The sequence below is a fragment of the Cetorhinus maximus genome, chromosome 16, assembly GCF_964194155.1.
Source record: "Cetorhinus maximus chromosome 16, sCetMax3.hap1.1, whole genome shotgun sequence".
Taxonomy (NCBI): Eukaryota; Metazoa; Chordata; class Chondrichthyes; order Lamniformes; family Cetorhinidae; genus Cetorhinus; species Cetorhinus maximus.
The window spans coordinates 24985230-25001556 of NC_135894.1; the positions used below are offsets into that span (position 1 = coordinate 24985230).

Genomic DNA, 16327 nt, shown 5'->3' on the forward strand with positions numbered 1-16327 from the left:
GACAAGGTGATTGTTAACAAGAGGTCACATCATGAATATCATGTTGCAGGGCTGCATCCAACCAGGGTTGGCATCGCTGGACCTAGGCCCACTTCATGATGAGAGAGGGAGGCAGGCACTAACAACAACAACTTACATTTATATGGTACCTTTAAAGTACAACAACAAAATGGAGGTTGAGAAAATCTACACTCTTTTTCTTCACAGTGATTGGATACTACCTTGAGGCCCGGCAGCTTTCTAGCCCTCAAGCCAGTTATCTGCCCCGCCCGCTTTTATGACTCCACCCTTAATCCATTGCCGCTTCTTCCCACACCCTCATTCAGAGTGAGTTAGGAACAGTGCTGCTGCGATTGCTGGGATGGAGGTATATAAAATACTCTCGGATGCTTTACCCGGGAGAATATAGCGCAGCTACCGTCTGTGTGAGGGAACAACAGCAAGAAAGACTCCTAAACCCTCAGATACATCCTTGGAGGTTTTACTGTAAGGGTAAAAGAGATCAAATGTTAAGTATTGAGATCAGAAGGCCCAATGAGAGGGTAGTTCAGACTATATGGAAACAGGGATAACTCCATCACCCAAGTGTAGGAGCAGCTTCAATGGTCTCACAGAGGTAACCACAGTAAAGCCAAGTACACACTGTGTCCCACTGATGGAGCCTCCTTCCTTATATTCTTTCAGTTAGCACCTTGAGTGCCAGAGAAAGCCCCTCACACAAAAAGAACTCTCAAGCCTCATCTGAACTCACAGCCACTCTCTCAGCTTCCATTGCTGGCCACAGGAGGTGCTGCTACCGTTGGAAAACAGTTATCATAAAGGCAGATTATCTGCACATTAACAGAATGACAACTTTTGCCAAACATCAGATTGAGGGGGTTATCATTTGGGGTTTTGAGTGCCATATGCTTTTTTTGCTTGCACCTATGGTAAGCCTGCCAGGTGTGGAATTGGATAACTTGCTCACACTCTCTGGTTGCGCTGTGAAGGGTAGGAACTGAGGGGGCATCAGTCACCTTCGTTATATAATGTTGAGTTGCTGCTTGACATATGCAGCAAAGGTCATCAGATGTTGCCTGGAAGGATCCGGTTGCAAAAACAAAAAATCAAGGGAGTGTTGACCCTGAGTAGTACAGAGAGTATAATTCTCCTGGTGGAGGTCAGCCACGAAACCTCTTCAATTGCCTCTGCGTACACAATAAATGTCCTTTAATGTGTAATGAAGGCCATTTCCCATTAAAAAAATACATTCTTCCCCGATCATTCTCCATGAGCTTCGTTGTACAAAAACAATGATGAACATATTTTTAATCTGTTTTTAATCATTTGAAAAGAAATGCTGACACGTCCACTGTTCTGTAAAAATGATTCAATTCAATGTTCTAAAATTTCAAATTGTTGCCTGTGGAGAAATTAGATTTTAATCCTGTCGGCGTGGTGGAAACCAGCCAGTGGGACAGGGACCAGGGAGTGCCAGCTGTGGCTCAGTTGGCAGCACTCTCACCTCTGAGTCAGAAGGTTGTGGTTTCGAGAGCCCAGAGAACCATAGAAAAGTCATAGCGCAGAAAGCCCATCGTGTCTGTGCCGGCCAAAAAGAAATTAGCCGTTCGTTTTAATCCCACTTTCCAGCACCTGGTCCCAGTCCTTGCAGGTTCCAGCACTTCAAATGCAGATCCAGGTACCTTTTAAATGAGTTGAGCATTTCAGTCTCAACCACCAACTCAGGCAGTGAATTCCAGACACCCACCACCCTCTGGGCGAAAGTTTTTTCTCATGTCCCCTCTAATCCTTCTACCAATCACCTTAAATCTATGCCCCCTGATAATTGACCCCTCAGCTAGGGGAAACAGGTCTTTCCTGTCTACCCTATCTAGGCCCCTCATAATTTGGTACACCTCAATTAGGCCACCCCCTCGGCCTCCGCTGTTCTAAGGAAAACAACCCTAGGCTATCCAAAACAAAAACAAAGAGTGCTGGAAAAGCTCAGCAGGTCTGACAGCATCTGTGGAGAGAGAGACAGAGTTAACGTTTCGAGTCTATATGACTCCTTCAGAATGGTCATACAGACTCAAAACGTTAACTCTGTCTTTCTCTCCACAGATGCTGTCAGACCTGCTAGTTTTTCCAGCACTTTTTTGTGTTTGTTTCAGATTTCCAGCATCCGCAGTATTTTGCCTTTATCCTAGGCTATCCAATCTCTCCTCATAGCTGCAATTTTCCAGCCCTGGCAACATTCTTGTAAGTCTCCTCTGCACTCTCTCCAGAGCAACTATGTCCTTCCTTTAATGTGGTGACCAGAACTGCACACAAAATTCCAGCTGTGGCCTAACCAGCGTTTTATACAGTTCCATCATTACATCCTTAAGCACAGAAGTCTAGGCTGACACTCCAGTGCAGGACTGAGGGAGTGCTGCACTGTCAGAGGTGCCGCCTTTAAATGAGGCATTCAACCGCATTCGCGGGGGGATGTGAAAATCCCATGGCACTACTTTGAAGAAGATCAGGTGAGTTCTCCCTGGTGTCCTGGCAATATTTATCCCTCAACCAGTGTCACTAGGAACAGATTATTTGGTGATTATTATATTGCTATTTTACTGGAGCTTGCTGCGTGCAAATTGCTATATTTCTTGTATTACAACAGGGACTACACGTCAAAAGTACTTTATTAGCTATTAAGTGCTTTGGGACATCCTGAGGTTTTGAAATGTGCTATAAAAATGCAAGTTAATTCTGCTTGTTTCTTAAAATATCCCCCCACCCCACCCCTAGATCCCCCATAATTTACTCTTGAGTTAGGGTCCAATTTTAACCTGACCTCCTGAGCAGGCAGCAAGAACTTGCAACCCAAGCTCACAGGGTCCTTTCAAGTGTGTGCATATTGGCATCGAAACCCGAATGTAATTTCAACCGTGCAGCTCGAGCAGGAAGTGGCATAAAGTTTCCATCTAGCTCAACCGAGCGACAAAGAGGGTCAAAAATGTTTTTGGCTGATTCCCTCCCACCCAGCAGCTGGCCCCACCACTTACCCTGTCAGCAACATACGTGATTCTCCGCCACTTCCCGCCTGATTCAGGGGTTAAAATACCTTTAGGCCTCATTTCTGGGGCAATGAGTGAGATTCTAGAGGGCGAGTGTTATTGCTGGAAAGAGAGACGTGCTGCCAAAACTTTTCATCTTGCACTCATCAGGACAAACGCAAGAATGCCAAATTTCAAACGAGCGCAACAGTATTTTCAGTCACCCTTGGGTAGCCTACAGTTCCCCATTGCTTTCTCCGTGGCAACACCTAGGCCAATCAGAGTCGATATGCCAACCAATCAGCACCCTTTTCTCCCTCAGTAGGAATTGTTATGATTGTTTGAAATTTGGCATTCTTGCATTTGTCCTCATAATGAAAAGCTTCAGCAACATGTCTTTCTTTACAGCAATTTCCAAGTTCTGTGTTCCCAAGTGACCGAGAGTGCTATTCCTCCACAGAAGTGGAAAATACAATCACTCTCATCTGAGGAGCCTAGGGACCCAGATCTCAGCAATCCAGACATCAAGAGATTAATGACTTGGGAAGCAGCGATCGATTGTGGCAGCAGCGGCGGTGTTACCATGTATGTGGTGGAATAATAAATGACTAGGACAACCTCTAACACATTGCAGAGGCTTCCCAGAACCAGTAGATGCTGTACCAACTTGCCACAGCATCAAGGTGCCAGGATTAGTTCCTAAGGACATTGGTGGTTTCCACAGCAAAAGTTACAAATACTTCAGTAGATGACCACTTTCAGAGGGTTCCCATGGTCTCACCAGGATTAGTAGGTCTGTGATGATACCAACCAGTAACCAGGTGGATAGGTGGTCAAGGATCCAGGAGTTATGTCTCTAACACTCCGGATGGAACAGTCCTAGTCACCCACTGCACAACCTTATCTCACTCAAGGAGCACTTGGTAAGAGTTTTAGGCTTGGAAATTCCATCGGAAAAGCAGTTGGTATGAAAGATGCGTATGGTGTTGGAGAAAGGGAGAACTGATTCTTTTTTATACTTCTTGCTGAATGTTGATCGCAGAGGGATGTGAGTTCATGATTGAGTTTGTCTTCAGGAGGGAGCTTGGTAAGTGAGTGATTAGTAAGCTTAGTTCAGGGCAGCAGACCTTTGGGAGGGTATATTGGCCTTGGAGCGATTGCAATGTAGATAACACTTGGTCCATGTGGACTAGTTTCCTTTGCCTGAGGAATCAGAGATTATGCTACCAGAAGGGATCAATGTAAATGAGCTACATTATGTGCCTGACTGATCATTTTAAATTGGTTATTAGTGTAATTATTGGCACACTCAGGGTTATTCAGCAGGTGCTGCCCAGTCACTGAATCACATCTAACAGTAGATGTTATGTTTTGTGTTTTGCGAGCATGGGCTCTTTGAGTACAGCCTGTACTCTGTCTATTACGAAAAGCCAAAGGAACATGCTGTTTGATTCGATCAGCTAATCGTTGGGACATATGGCCTACTTACCTACGCACCAGCACTGAAATTTATACATGACATTGCTCAATTCTGAGTGGCAATTTTATTTATTAAGTCAACCACTGAAATGTTCCATTTGTTCTCTTGTCACCCTGGTAGGATCCTTTCCTTCTTATTCAGCCTCCCATGGCCACTGTGAGGATGTCTAACTAAGATTGAATTGGTCTATAGACTCCGCTGATGATGGGAGTCACTTTGATTAAGCGTGACAGTGTAAACCCAGAACAAAAAAACAGTAAAAACTGGGAAATAAGAATACTGGTCTGAACTGGTCTTGCTTCTGGGAAGCAGGCAATAGGAAGTCGACAATTTACAAAGCTTAATTTTTATTTCCCTGTCGGGAAGAGACAACTTCAGTGAGGCCTGACCCTAAAGACCTTCAATTTCTTCCATGAGTTCATCTTCCTCTTCATAACATGCAGATTAAGGCATTCCCATCAGAAAATCCACGTGCAAAGTATTCTCTGAATGGAGCTGAATAAAACTGGTTGCAAAAAGGCCTGACTCAACCCCCCACCCCCCACCTCAAGATGTCTAAGCAAGGAAATAAATATGAACTAAAATGACCTCCTCAGTGTGATATTCACCTTGGGGATACTTTACAGCAGCACCTCCCGCCATTGATATAGCAATGACAATTAGTTATGGCAGGTTTAGAGCATCTTTGGAAGGGAATGAAGTAAATCGGTTTGAACACGCCCCTTGACCTCTCTTCAGTATGTCAGAGCAGCCTGCTGGCTGCCTCAGCTTGGAGAGTACCGGAGGATTATTCAGAGGAGAATGCAGCTGCGGATGATGGGTTTGAGAGGGCAAAACCTTAACAACAGCTTTGCTCCGTTTACCATCCCAATCAGGTGGAAGTTCAGTGAAAAATCCAGGCCATTGTTTTGTACTTCTTCCTTATCACTTATTATTGCAGGGCTATTGTGCTATTGGCCTCAACTGCTTTAGCCACAGCCTTTTGAAGAATTCAACATCTTTTCCATCAGTCAGCTTTTATACATCTGCTTGTGATTTGTCTATCCAGTAATGTTTTCCTCAAAGTGTTTGATATTTTCTGTGAGTGTTGGCATTTAAAGCTCTGTTCGGGTAATGACTGTGGTGGATTCAGCCCAGGGCTCTACGCTAAAAGATACAATAGTTGAGCTATCTTTACAAATTACCATTCAAACTCTCCCATCCCTTCCAAAGCTACCTTTCTCAAAAGTTGTTGCCATGGTGATTAGACCTTAGAGTGGCTGAAATATTCTGTGGCCTTCTGCTTGACGTTCCAGTCTTTAAAATGATTAATTGGAAATGGGTGAGGGCTATGGATTGAGCTATGGCTGGCTGTGCAACCTGCTCTGAGTGAGAGTCTCTGTCTGAAGTGTGACACTGTCTGGAGTATTTCAAACTCTAATATGTTTATGAGCTTGAGGGGAACAGCTTAAGAGGCCTATGGGTATCTGTTTTAATACCCCTTCATTTTTCATTCTGTCAATGCAAGGATCTGCACGTTTCAAACGCATACCTCAGCTATTGGCTGGACTCCAGCTTGAACTGGAATTATTCCCATTCACTTCATTATGGTTTTATCTTGACTGAGCTATCACTCAAGTCATTCAACTGGATACAGTTGCAGGGCCCCAGGACTGTCCGACAGATGTGTAATCATTGGCCTTGCACAGATGTGTCCTTGGAGGAGTTAACCCCTAGGAAGACAGCTCAGAGATCCAAAGGGGGCATGGACAAAGGTTCAGCTACAAGCTTAGTTCTGGGCAGCAGACCTTTAGAAGGGTTTATTGGCCTTGGAGGGAGTGCAGTGTAGATTTACCAGAATGATACCAGGACTCTAAGGGTTAGATTACGAGGAGAGATTATACAAACTGGGGCTATAGTTTGGAGCTATATGTTGGAATTTAGAAGATTAAGGGTGATTTGATCAAAGGTATCAAGATATTAAGGGAAACTAATAGGATAACTAAAGAAAAATGATTTTTGCAAGTTGGTGAGTCTAAGTCTAGGGGAGCATAAGCCTAAAAATTAGAGCCACACCTTTGAGGGGGAAGTTCAGAAAAAAATCTGTTGTATATTTTATAAATTTGATTCTCCTCAACGCAATGCCAAGATGACACTAATTTCTAAATGTGCATGAACTTTATTTCCAGTGTTTATATAATAATTTAAGACATCTTCCAGCTCAGCTTCCAGTAGCCCCTGTTTTGTTTGTGTCTGTGTGTATGTTTACTTTGCTGAGTCAACAATCAGGCTTAACCAATCAAGCACAGTGAGCATAGATCAGTTAGCAGACTCACATAATCAAACACAGAGCAATTGTATGCTACAGCTTTGACATGCAAAGGGTGGTACAAGTTTGGAACTCTCTTCTGGAAATGGCAGTTGATTCCAGGTCAATTGTTAATTTTAAATCCAAGGTTGTTGGGTTTTTGTGAAGATTATGAAGAGTTATGAGGCAAAGGCAGAGATATGGGGCAAAGGGAAGAATATGGAGTTAGCTCACAGAACAGCCATGATCTTTTTGAAAGCTGGAACAGGCACAAGGTGCTAAATGGTCACTTCCTGTCCTATGCTTATCTATGAAAGTGCCTGTCTGGTAACCTTTAATTTCTACTGAGTATTGAAACTTACTTAGCACGCCAAAGCTGAAAAATTAACCCTTTCCTTAGAGTCTCAGTATTGGACTCCTGAGATACTTGAATGGACATGTACTGTATGTACTGACAAAGAACAGTGGAGGTAGTTAACATCTTCCATTCTCCCCCACTTTAGCTCTAGCTGCCCAGGCGTGTGCACTGAAGGAGGAGAATGACAGTCTGAGGTGGCAGCTGGATGCCTATCGGAATGAAGTGGAGCTCCTTAAACAGGAGCAGGGAATGTTCCAGCGCATGGATGAAAGCCACACCAAGGATCAGCAGCTCCAGTTTCAACAACAAGCAATGCAGGGCATGCAACAGGTAAGTGAACACACAGAGAGCAATGCAGGACTTGCAACACATATGCAGCAACTCTGTTTCTCTCTCTACATTTGTTGCCTGATCTGCTGATTATTTCCAGCATTTTTTGTTTTTATTTCCAATTTCTAGGGTCTGCAGTATTTTGCCTTTGTTGTGCATGTGCAAGGGCAAGAGTGTGTGTGTGCTTGTATGTATCAGTTAAAAAAGATGGTGGCTAAGTGTATTTATACTAACTAATAATCTGCATGTACGTGGCACAGGGAAATCATTTGGCATGCGCACCAGCTCCGTTACCTCAACCCCTGGAGTTTAGCCAGCCAGGGTGCAGCAGGAGGATTTTGAGGGACCATGAATCAGCGGGTGGTGGCAGAGGACCAACTCACATCCTGTCCGGCTGCAGCCCTCCCCAATTCTGTATGTAAAAGAAGAGTGCGAGCTTGAGTAACCTCTTCCCCCGGCCCGGCCCGGCCCGGCCCGGCCCGGCCGCATATGAAGTATGCAGCCCCTTTAATAATCTTCCAGACCCTGGGAGGTCTGTTTTGTGAGACAACCTCCCTCGTCCCCTAAGAAGCCTCTTTCTGACCTGCTGCTCTGATGGTCATGTACGGAGCTCCAGATGTCGTCACGACAATGGATTATCCATTCTATACTAGTTACCTAATTTAACCTGAGACACATTCTCAAGCTTTTGTTAAACATTTTCCAGTTCATTGACCTCAGTCACTTCATAATTTCAAATAATGTTAATGACATCATCTCATCGCTGTGACTCATTTATAAACTGAGGAATCACAGTTTGTAAAAATTACCATTGCTATCTAGACCATATCAATAATCCAGTATGTTCAGCATGACAATGACAGAGGTGTTGCTGGACATAATTGTAATTTGACATTTTAGCTGATGTATGTTAATATGGAATTTTCCAGAAGGAATTGCTCCTGGTAATGGCAGCTGTGGTCAGTCTTTACTGGATAAGTTTATGATTTGGATTAAAACTTCAATGAGTTCCAATATTGTCTTTCATAAAGAATCTTCACATTTTACTCCACATTCAGAAACACTCACAATGGCCGTTTCTGAAATTGGTCTTGGGAAGGGAATGCTAAATGGACAGAATGGCCTTCAGTCAATGGCGCTGAACAGTGGCCGTGTGGTATAGCAGGTTGCCGATGTGATACCAACTGTGTGCCAACCCTGACCAAGTCCAATTTCAGCAGTGCCGGTGAGGAACCTTTTTAATTGTGGAATAAAAAATGAAAAGCAATGTCAAATTTCACACCTGAAGTGTGTAATAATTAAGTAGCACTCATTTGACTCTGTGAATAACATCAGTGTTGTTTCTCATTAGCAACTACTCACACTGCAGGAGGAATACAGAAAGAAGGAATTAGAACTGGAGAAAATGAAGGAGGAAAATTCACATGTACAAGCATTACTTGCAGCTCTTAAAGAAAAGGTAAATTGCTCTGTCAATATCATTGCACTTTCAGAGGATTACCTGGCCAAGCAGCATCTTTCAAGTGGAGTAACTCACTACAATTGAAGGATCCAACATTTTATTTTGTGAGCTTCTGTCTAATGTAAAACGGTGGATCATCGATCTCAAGTTGGATTTTGTGCATTTAAAAATTATTTCTATTCGTTTACGGGGTGGGAGTGTCACTGGCCAGGCCATTATTTATTGCCCATCCCTAATTGCCCTTGAGAAGGTGGTGGTGAGCTGACTTCTTGAACAGCTGCAGTCCATGTGGTGTAGGCACAGCCACAGTGCTGTTAGGGAGGGAGTTCCAGGATTTTGACCCGGTGACAGTGAAGGAACAATGATATATTTCCAAGTTGGGATTATGTGTGGCTTGGAAGGGAACTTGCAGGTGGCGGTGTTCCCATGTATCTACTGCCTTTCAGGTGTTGGAACTCATGGGTTTGGAAGGTGCTGTCTAAGGAGGCTGGGTGAGTTGCTGCAGTGTATCTTGTAGATGGTACATACTGCTGCCACTGTGCGTCGATGGTGGAGGGAGTGAATGTTTGTGGATGGGGTGCCGATCAAACAGGTTGCTTTGTCCTGGGTGGTGTCAAGCTTCTTGCGTGCTGCTGGATCTGCACTTATCCAGACAAGTGGGGAGTATTCCATCACACTCCTGACGTCTGCATTTTAGATGGTGGACAGGCTTTGGGGAGTCAGGAGGTGAGTTATTCACTTCAGAATTCTCAGCCTCTGACCTGCTCTTCAAACCACAGTATTTATATGGCTAGTCCAGTTCAGTAACTGGTCAATGGTAACCCCCAGAATGTTGATAGTGGGGGATTCAGTGGTGGTAATGCCATTGAATGTCAAGGGGCGATGGTTAGATTCTCCCTTGTTTATCTGAGGAATAATGAATGGATTCAAATTGTGCAATCATCAGCGAACATCCCCACTATTGAACTTATGATGGGGGGAAGGTCATTGATGAAGCAGCTGAAGATGGTTAGACCCAGGACACTACCCTGCGGGACTCCTGCAGTGATGTCCTGGTCCTGAGGATGAGTCATTCACAGCAACTATCTTGTGATAGCAAGCTGTTGGGAAGGCAAAGAGTAGCTTAGCTTTTATTACAAAGACTATAGGAGTAAAATAAATTTAATCACAGTTATACAGAACAGTTGTGAGGCCACAACTGGAGTACAGTGTGGAGTTTTGGTTTCCTTACTTAAGGAAGGGCACACTTATCCTAGAGGGAGTGCAGTACGGTTCACTGGACTGGTCCCTGGGATGAGGAAGATTGAGTAGGCCTGGCCTTTATTGTCTGGAGTTTAGAAGAACGAGAGATGATTGAACCCAAGCATATAAAATTCTTCAGAGGCTTGGCAGGATAGATAGATATTCCCTCTGGCTGGGGAAAATAAATCATGGTGCCAGAGTTTAAGGATAAGGGGGTTGGCCATTTTGAACTGCGATGAGATATTTCTTCACTCAATGAATCTTTGGAATTTTCAATCCAGAGGGTTGTGGATGCTCATTCATTGAGTACATTCAAGACAGGTCAATAGATTTTTGAGTCTTAAGGAACTTAAGAGATATGGGGATAGTGTGGGAAGGTAGAGTTGAGGTGTAGAAAGTCAGCCATGATCTTGTTGAATGACTGAGCAAGCTCAAAGGGCCAAATAATCTACTCAAGCTCCTAATTCTTATGTTCTTTTGATTTTTCATTCCGTTTACAGTTTGTTTTTTGTATTGAGGTTTGAGTGATATTCTAGTCTGACAGTTTAGCGTCGGTACTTTTTAAAGGTTAAAGCTAACTTTCTGTCTGCAACTCAGTATCATTGCCAGTAAGGAGATGTTTTTTTCATTTCTTAGATCTCTGCTATCTTTACCTTCCAAGCATGTAGAAAAGCACATCAATTGTATTCTTTAACATATAATGGTCAATCTGCCGAGGTGTTATTCAAGGTTAGGCTTGGAGCTGCTATACAGTCATTCACTGCAATGAGACAAATTGACTGAAGCAGCAAATCACATAATGGACACAAGGACAGAATACAGAATATCTTGCTGATATTGAAAGCTACAGGCCCAGCAGTATTGTCACTTTGACTCAGCTGACATAACTCTTACCCGCCAGTCAGTAGGTTGCGGATCCAAGCACCCCTCCAGGTATTGAGCACAGAGCCCAGTGAGGACCTCAGCAATGAGGGAGTGTTGAATTGTCACCCAAAACTCTGCTGCCCATGTCTTAGCTCGCGCTAAGTCCTATGCCCCTATCACCTCTACGCTTGCTGACCTACATTGGCTCTCAGTCAAACAAGGTCTTGATTTTAAGATTCTCACCCTTGTTCTCAAATCACACCATGGCTTCACCCCTCCCTATCTTTGTTACCCCCTCCAACCCCACGACCCTCTTGAGATATCTGCCTTCATCTAATTCTGGGCTCTTGTGTATCCCTGATATAAATCGCTCCATCATTGGTTGCCTGGGCTCTAAGGTCTGGAATTGCCTTCCTACACCTCTCTGCCTCTCTATCTCACTTTCCTCCTTTAAGATACTCCACTGACCAAGCTTTTGATCACCTAACCTAATATCTTGTGTCATACTTTGTTTTATAATGCTCCTGCAAAGCGCCTTGGGGTGTTATATTACGTCAAAGGCACGGTGTAAATTTTTGCCCTTGTGTCTCCTGAAAACACCCTCAATTTAGTTGCAGTGCCAAAGGTGCTTAAAACTGGCCTTCAGAGTCAACACTGCAACATAATTCGATGCATGTGTTGCAAGTATGCAGTTAAGTTGTCTCTTGAGACTGCTAAGTTGACAGAGGAGCCACACGATTCAATCAAAAATACATTGTGTGGTTTATTCAGTGACGTGTGTGACTGGCTGTCCCTTCTGTGTTTGGATGATCATGATTCAAAGTGGGGGCAGGAGGGGGAGTTATTTAATTAGTTTGGATGTTGAAATCAGTGGGACCTGCTGGTCTTTGACTTTTTAAAGAGCTCAGTTAGTTCCTGTAGCTGACAAAATTATCAGAAGAAACAAACAACTGAAATTATAGGTTAGCATAGAGATCACAAATAACCATTGCTTATTTAACCTATCTGAGAAGCCAGAATAGTCCAATGCCCAGTATAATATTTGTTTGCTTGTTGATATATTCTTCAGTAGATTTTGTTTGGCAGTTTATCAGGTTTGCTCTGTTACTCCGGTTACTCTCGAAGATCAGGGGAACCCTATTGAGGCACAGGACGGAGCCAGTGGTGAAAATTCAAGGACCGATTTTCTGTCCATTATCCTGTCAAAATTTACTTACGTATTCGAGCCGGTAAAAATATTCTCAAGAGCATCAGGGGCCTCCAACACAAGTGAAATATGGGGAAGCTGAAATATTGAGAGAGAGAGAATGGCAGAAAAGTCAGAAACCTAATGGTTGGGAGATACTAGGGAAGGGTTTTGTGCTGGGGGAACCTCGACATTGGGATGAAATGTGGGTCTCAACCCTGCACTTTGTCTGGAACAGTACACGACAGCGATCTTTTTGCAGGATTGGCCAAATTGTGGCCGGAGGGCCAAATAAGGAAGGCGGGCAGGCTCTCGAAGCTTGAGGTCCAATATGAGGCCTTCCAAAATCACAGAATCACACAGTGCAGAAGAGGACCTTCAGCCCATCGAGTCTGCACCGACACGTGAGAAACACCTGACCTACCTACCTAATCCCATTTACCAGCACTTGGCCCATAGCCTTGAATGTTATGACGTGCCAAGTGCTCATCCAGGTACTTTTTAAAGAATGTGAGGCAACCCGCCTCCACCACCCTCCCAGGCAGTGCATTCCAGACCGTCACCACCCTCTAGGTAAAAAAGCTTCTCCTCACATCCCCCCTAATCCTCCTGCCCCTCACCTTGAACTGAAGGAGCTGGAGCCTGCCATTGCAGCTAAGGGAGAGAGAGGGTGTCACCGTCTTAAGGCACATTCTCAGCACATCCTGGGACTCCTGGAACTACAAAATCCTGGAACTCCCTCCCTAGCAGCACTGTGGGTGTACCTACACCACAGGGACTGCAGCGGTTCAAGAAGGCAGTTCACCCACCACCTTCTCGATGGGCAATAAATGCTGGCCCAGCCAGCGAAGCCCACACCCTGTGAATGAACATTAAAAAAAATTGACAAAACTGAAGAAAAGAAAGGGCCAAAGCTGCCAGGCCATCATTGCGGAGGGCAAGCCCTTTCACAGCTGTAGTCAGGTGGGTATGGAGGCTGCAGTGAGGCCTCAGAGCAATCCAAGTGTGCTAGCACACCCGGTCTGCCATTGAGAGGCTGCCTCTGAGCATCACCCATACTCCCGATGCAGCTGGGAGCCTGCAGGCTGCCTGGAACATATATGATCAATGGCCTTGGGCCTTTTAATTCAGCTAACAGCCTGCCCTCAGCTTGTGGGCGGACAGCAAATCCAGGCCTTAACCAGCCTCCAGGAGAATCACCAGGAGTCGGGATCATGTTGTGGAATCAGCATGCCTGATGGTGGGAGGAAACTCTGTGCCTGTTCCTGCCCCCATATCAGCATCAAAATCCAGCCAAAGTAACGACAACAACTTGCATTTATAAAGCTCATGGATAATGAACTGAAGCAGGAAAATGTGCAGGGCTATGGCTAAAGAGGAGGGAAGTGGGACTATTTGGATAGCCCTTTCAAAGAGCCGGCACAGGCACGATGGGCCAAATGGCCCCCTTTTATGTTGCTTCTTTTTCTGATTCTATAATGTATAATACACGAGGCTGAGAACCATTTCTAGTGAGTCAGATTCAGTATGTCACCCCCTGTATATTAAGGCAGGTACGTTCTAGATTTGCTTCATTAGATCATTACTGAGTCATCCTCCCAAAGTTCAGGTAATGTCACAAATAGAAAAGTTTTCATCCTGATTATAAGGATATAATTGTGGGTTGGGGAATTGTGACTCTCTCCCCTCAAAGGCAGAAATGTTCAAAAATCTTTCTTTCCAACCCTTTGTGATGTCAATTAAACCAATTTAATTGATGACTAAAACAAACAGTATTGGTCAACTCAGATTTCTCCCTGAGCCTTTGAGAGGGTTCATTATTTATCATGCTTCTCAAAACCTCCCACCCATGTTATTAGTTTTGCTTCCTTCTATACACAGGTGTCTTTGCGAAACATGTTTCTCAGTACCTGCCTGTTTTGCAAAGTTTAAATCCATCTGTGATTTCTTTCATTACAGTAAATGGTTCCATATTTGCTGCACAGTGTAGGCCAGGAATTGCTGCAATATTATCAGGACCGCTAGAAACTCCTCTCACGTCCTGTGCATCAGCATTTCATTAATGGAATCTAGCTCAATATTTAATTGATCTGAATTGAAGGGTTTAGTAATCCCAACCCTACATGAGGCCTGTGACAGTATCACTTAACCATTTTCATGCATGGCTTCTCCTGTCAGCCCAACTAACATAGCCTAATTATCTTTTTCCGATATTGACTTTCAGTTTTCATTGTAACATTGAGAAGCTGCAAGTAAACATGAGCATAATCTTCACTCGAAGCACCTTGCAGGCAACGTCAAAGGGAGGGAAGTGCAGTTTCATACCTATCTTTTGGAAGGAAAGAGGATATTTTGGGTTAATTCTTGGTGTATTGTGGAACTTTATTCAAACTTTTTCAGTTCCTCTGTCAGCGTTGGAACCAAGGTCAACAGTCTATTGATGCTCTTCACCATGTTTGCCTGATCACAACTACCCAAAGAAATTTTTGATTCCAAATCTACAACTGCCAATTAATGCCAGTCTTTAGGTTGAGGCTCACTCATTGCTACCTAATGATTGAGGCCATCTGATGACAAATATCTTCACCACACACTTCTCGAAGACAAAACAAATGATCACACGCATCAGCACAAGGGCTAGAGACATGAAGGCTATCTCTCTAAACATATAATACACTCCAAGTAACACTGGTTCGGCCTCAACTTTAACAGTGCCTCTAGTTCTGGGTGCCATACTTCAGGAGGGACGTGAAGGCACTAGAGGGGGTGCAGTAAAGATTCACGAGAATGGCTTCAGGGGTGAGGAACTTCAATTACGTAGATAGATTGGAGAAATTGGGACTGTTTCCCTTGGAGAAGAGAAGGTTGAGAGGAGATTTGATAGAGGTGTTCAAAATCATGAGGGGTCTGGACAGAGAGATAGAGAGAAACTGTTCCCATTGGTGGAAACATCAAGAACCAGAGGGGACAGATTTAAGGTAATTGGCAAAAGAAGCAATGGCGACAGGGGGAAAATCTTTTTCATGCAGCAAGTGGTTAGGATCTGGAATACACAGCCTGAGAGTGTGGTGGAGGCAGGTTCAATCAAGGAATTCAAGAGGGAATTGGATTATTACCTGAAACGGAAGAATGTGCAGGGCTATGGGGAGTGGCACGAGGGGAATCGCTCCTTTGGAGAGCCAGCACAGACACGATGGGCCAAAAGGCCTGCTTCTGGGCCATAACCATTCTATGATTGTGTAATCCCTCCCACAAACCAAAGACGGAGAAGATCCAGAATATTAACATTCTTTACAATGATGGTTTATACTATACAATAAAGTTATTTGATCGTAATGTGAATGCTTCTCAACAAGCATCTGTTGTCTAATAGCCCAGAACTTGCTCATAATTTTCCTATCAATCTTAGTTAAACTGGCCTTCACTACAGATAAAAAGTGTCCACATCCTTTTTCTATATTAAACATAATTAATGCTGGGCTTATTGATGGAAGTGGAGTTCAAGTTTGAAAGCAAAATTACATTTCCAGCTTATGAGAAAAAGTTACTCTGTTATTTGTGCAAACAAATCCGTGATATTCCTTGAATTATTTCCAATGGCGCCGAATCAATCACAAGTTTAATCGCATACACTGGAAGGGTTCTGAATTCATGAGCTGCTCCAGCTTGCTGAGTAGAGATTAATTACAGAAATAAAGCTTTTGTCGTCTTGTTCCAGCACCAGTGTTGCTATTGGCGAATATAACTTTCCATAAAACCTTCTGAAGATTTGAGTAATTAGTGCCTGCCTTTGTTGCACCGTTCCTCTGTTCTCTGTCTCCCTGAGCTATGAACCTCTAGGTGGGAGGATGCACGACCATGTGCTCCTGGGACAGAAGCTAACCCTTTCCCCACTGCCCTCCCCACCCCTTCCCAGCTGGGAGAAATCATAGACATAGTTCACACTCCATGGGGGCCACACTTGTCCCTGGAGCATGAACTAGCCACAGTGAAGGTGTACTGCCCCAGAATGGGTAAATCCGAGACCCAGTATCAGGCCAACAGACTGATGTTTTCTTTTAATTTATTCACTCACAGGATGTGGGCATCACTGGCTAGGCA

General features: G+C 44.0%; 1 protein-coding gene across 1 annotated transcript in view; it reads left to right on the top strand.

Annotated features, from left to right (window-relative positions):
* enox1 (ecto-NOX disulfide-thiol exchanger 1) overlaps positions 1–16327 on the top strand; it is a 355196-nt gene that overhangs the window by 226430 nt on the left and 112439 nt on the right. Inside the window, exons 9-10 of the mRNA XM_078559526.1 lie at positions 7288–7472; positions 8824–8931. Coding sequence (XP_078415652.1) covers positions 7288–7472; positions 8824–8931 — 293 coding nt within the window. The remainder of the gene's footprint in view (positions 1–7287; positions 7473–8823; positions 8932–16327) is intronic.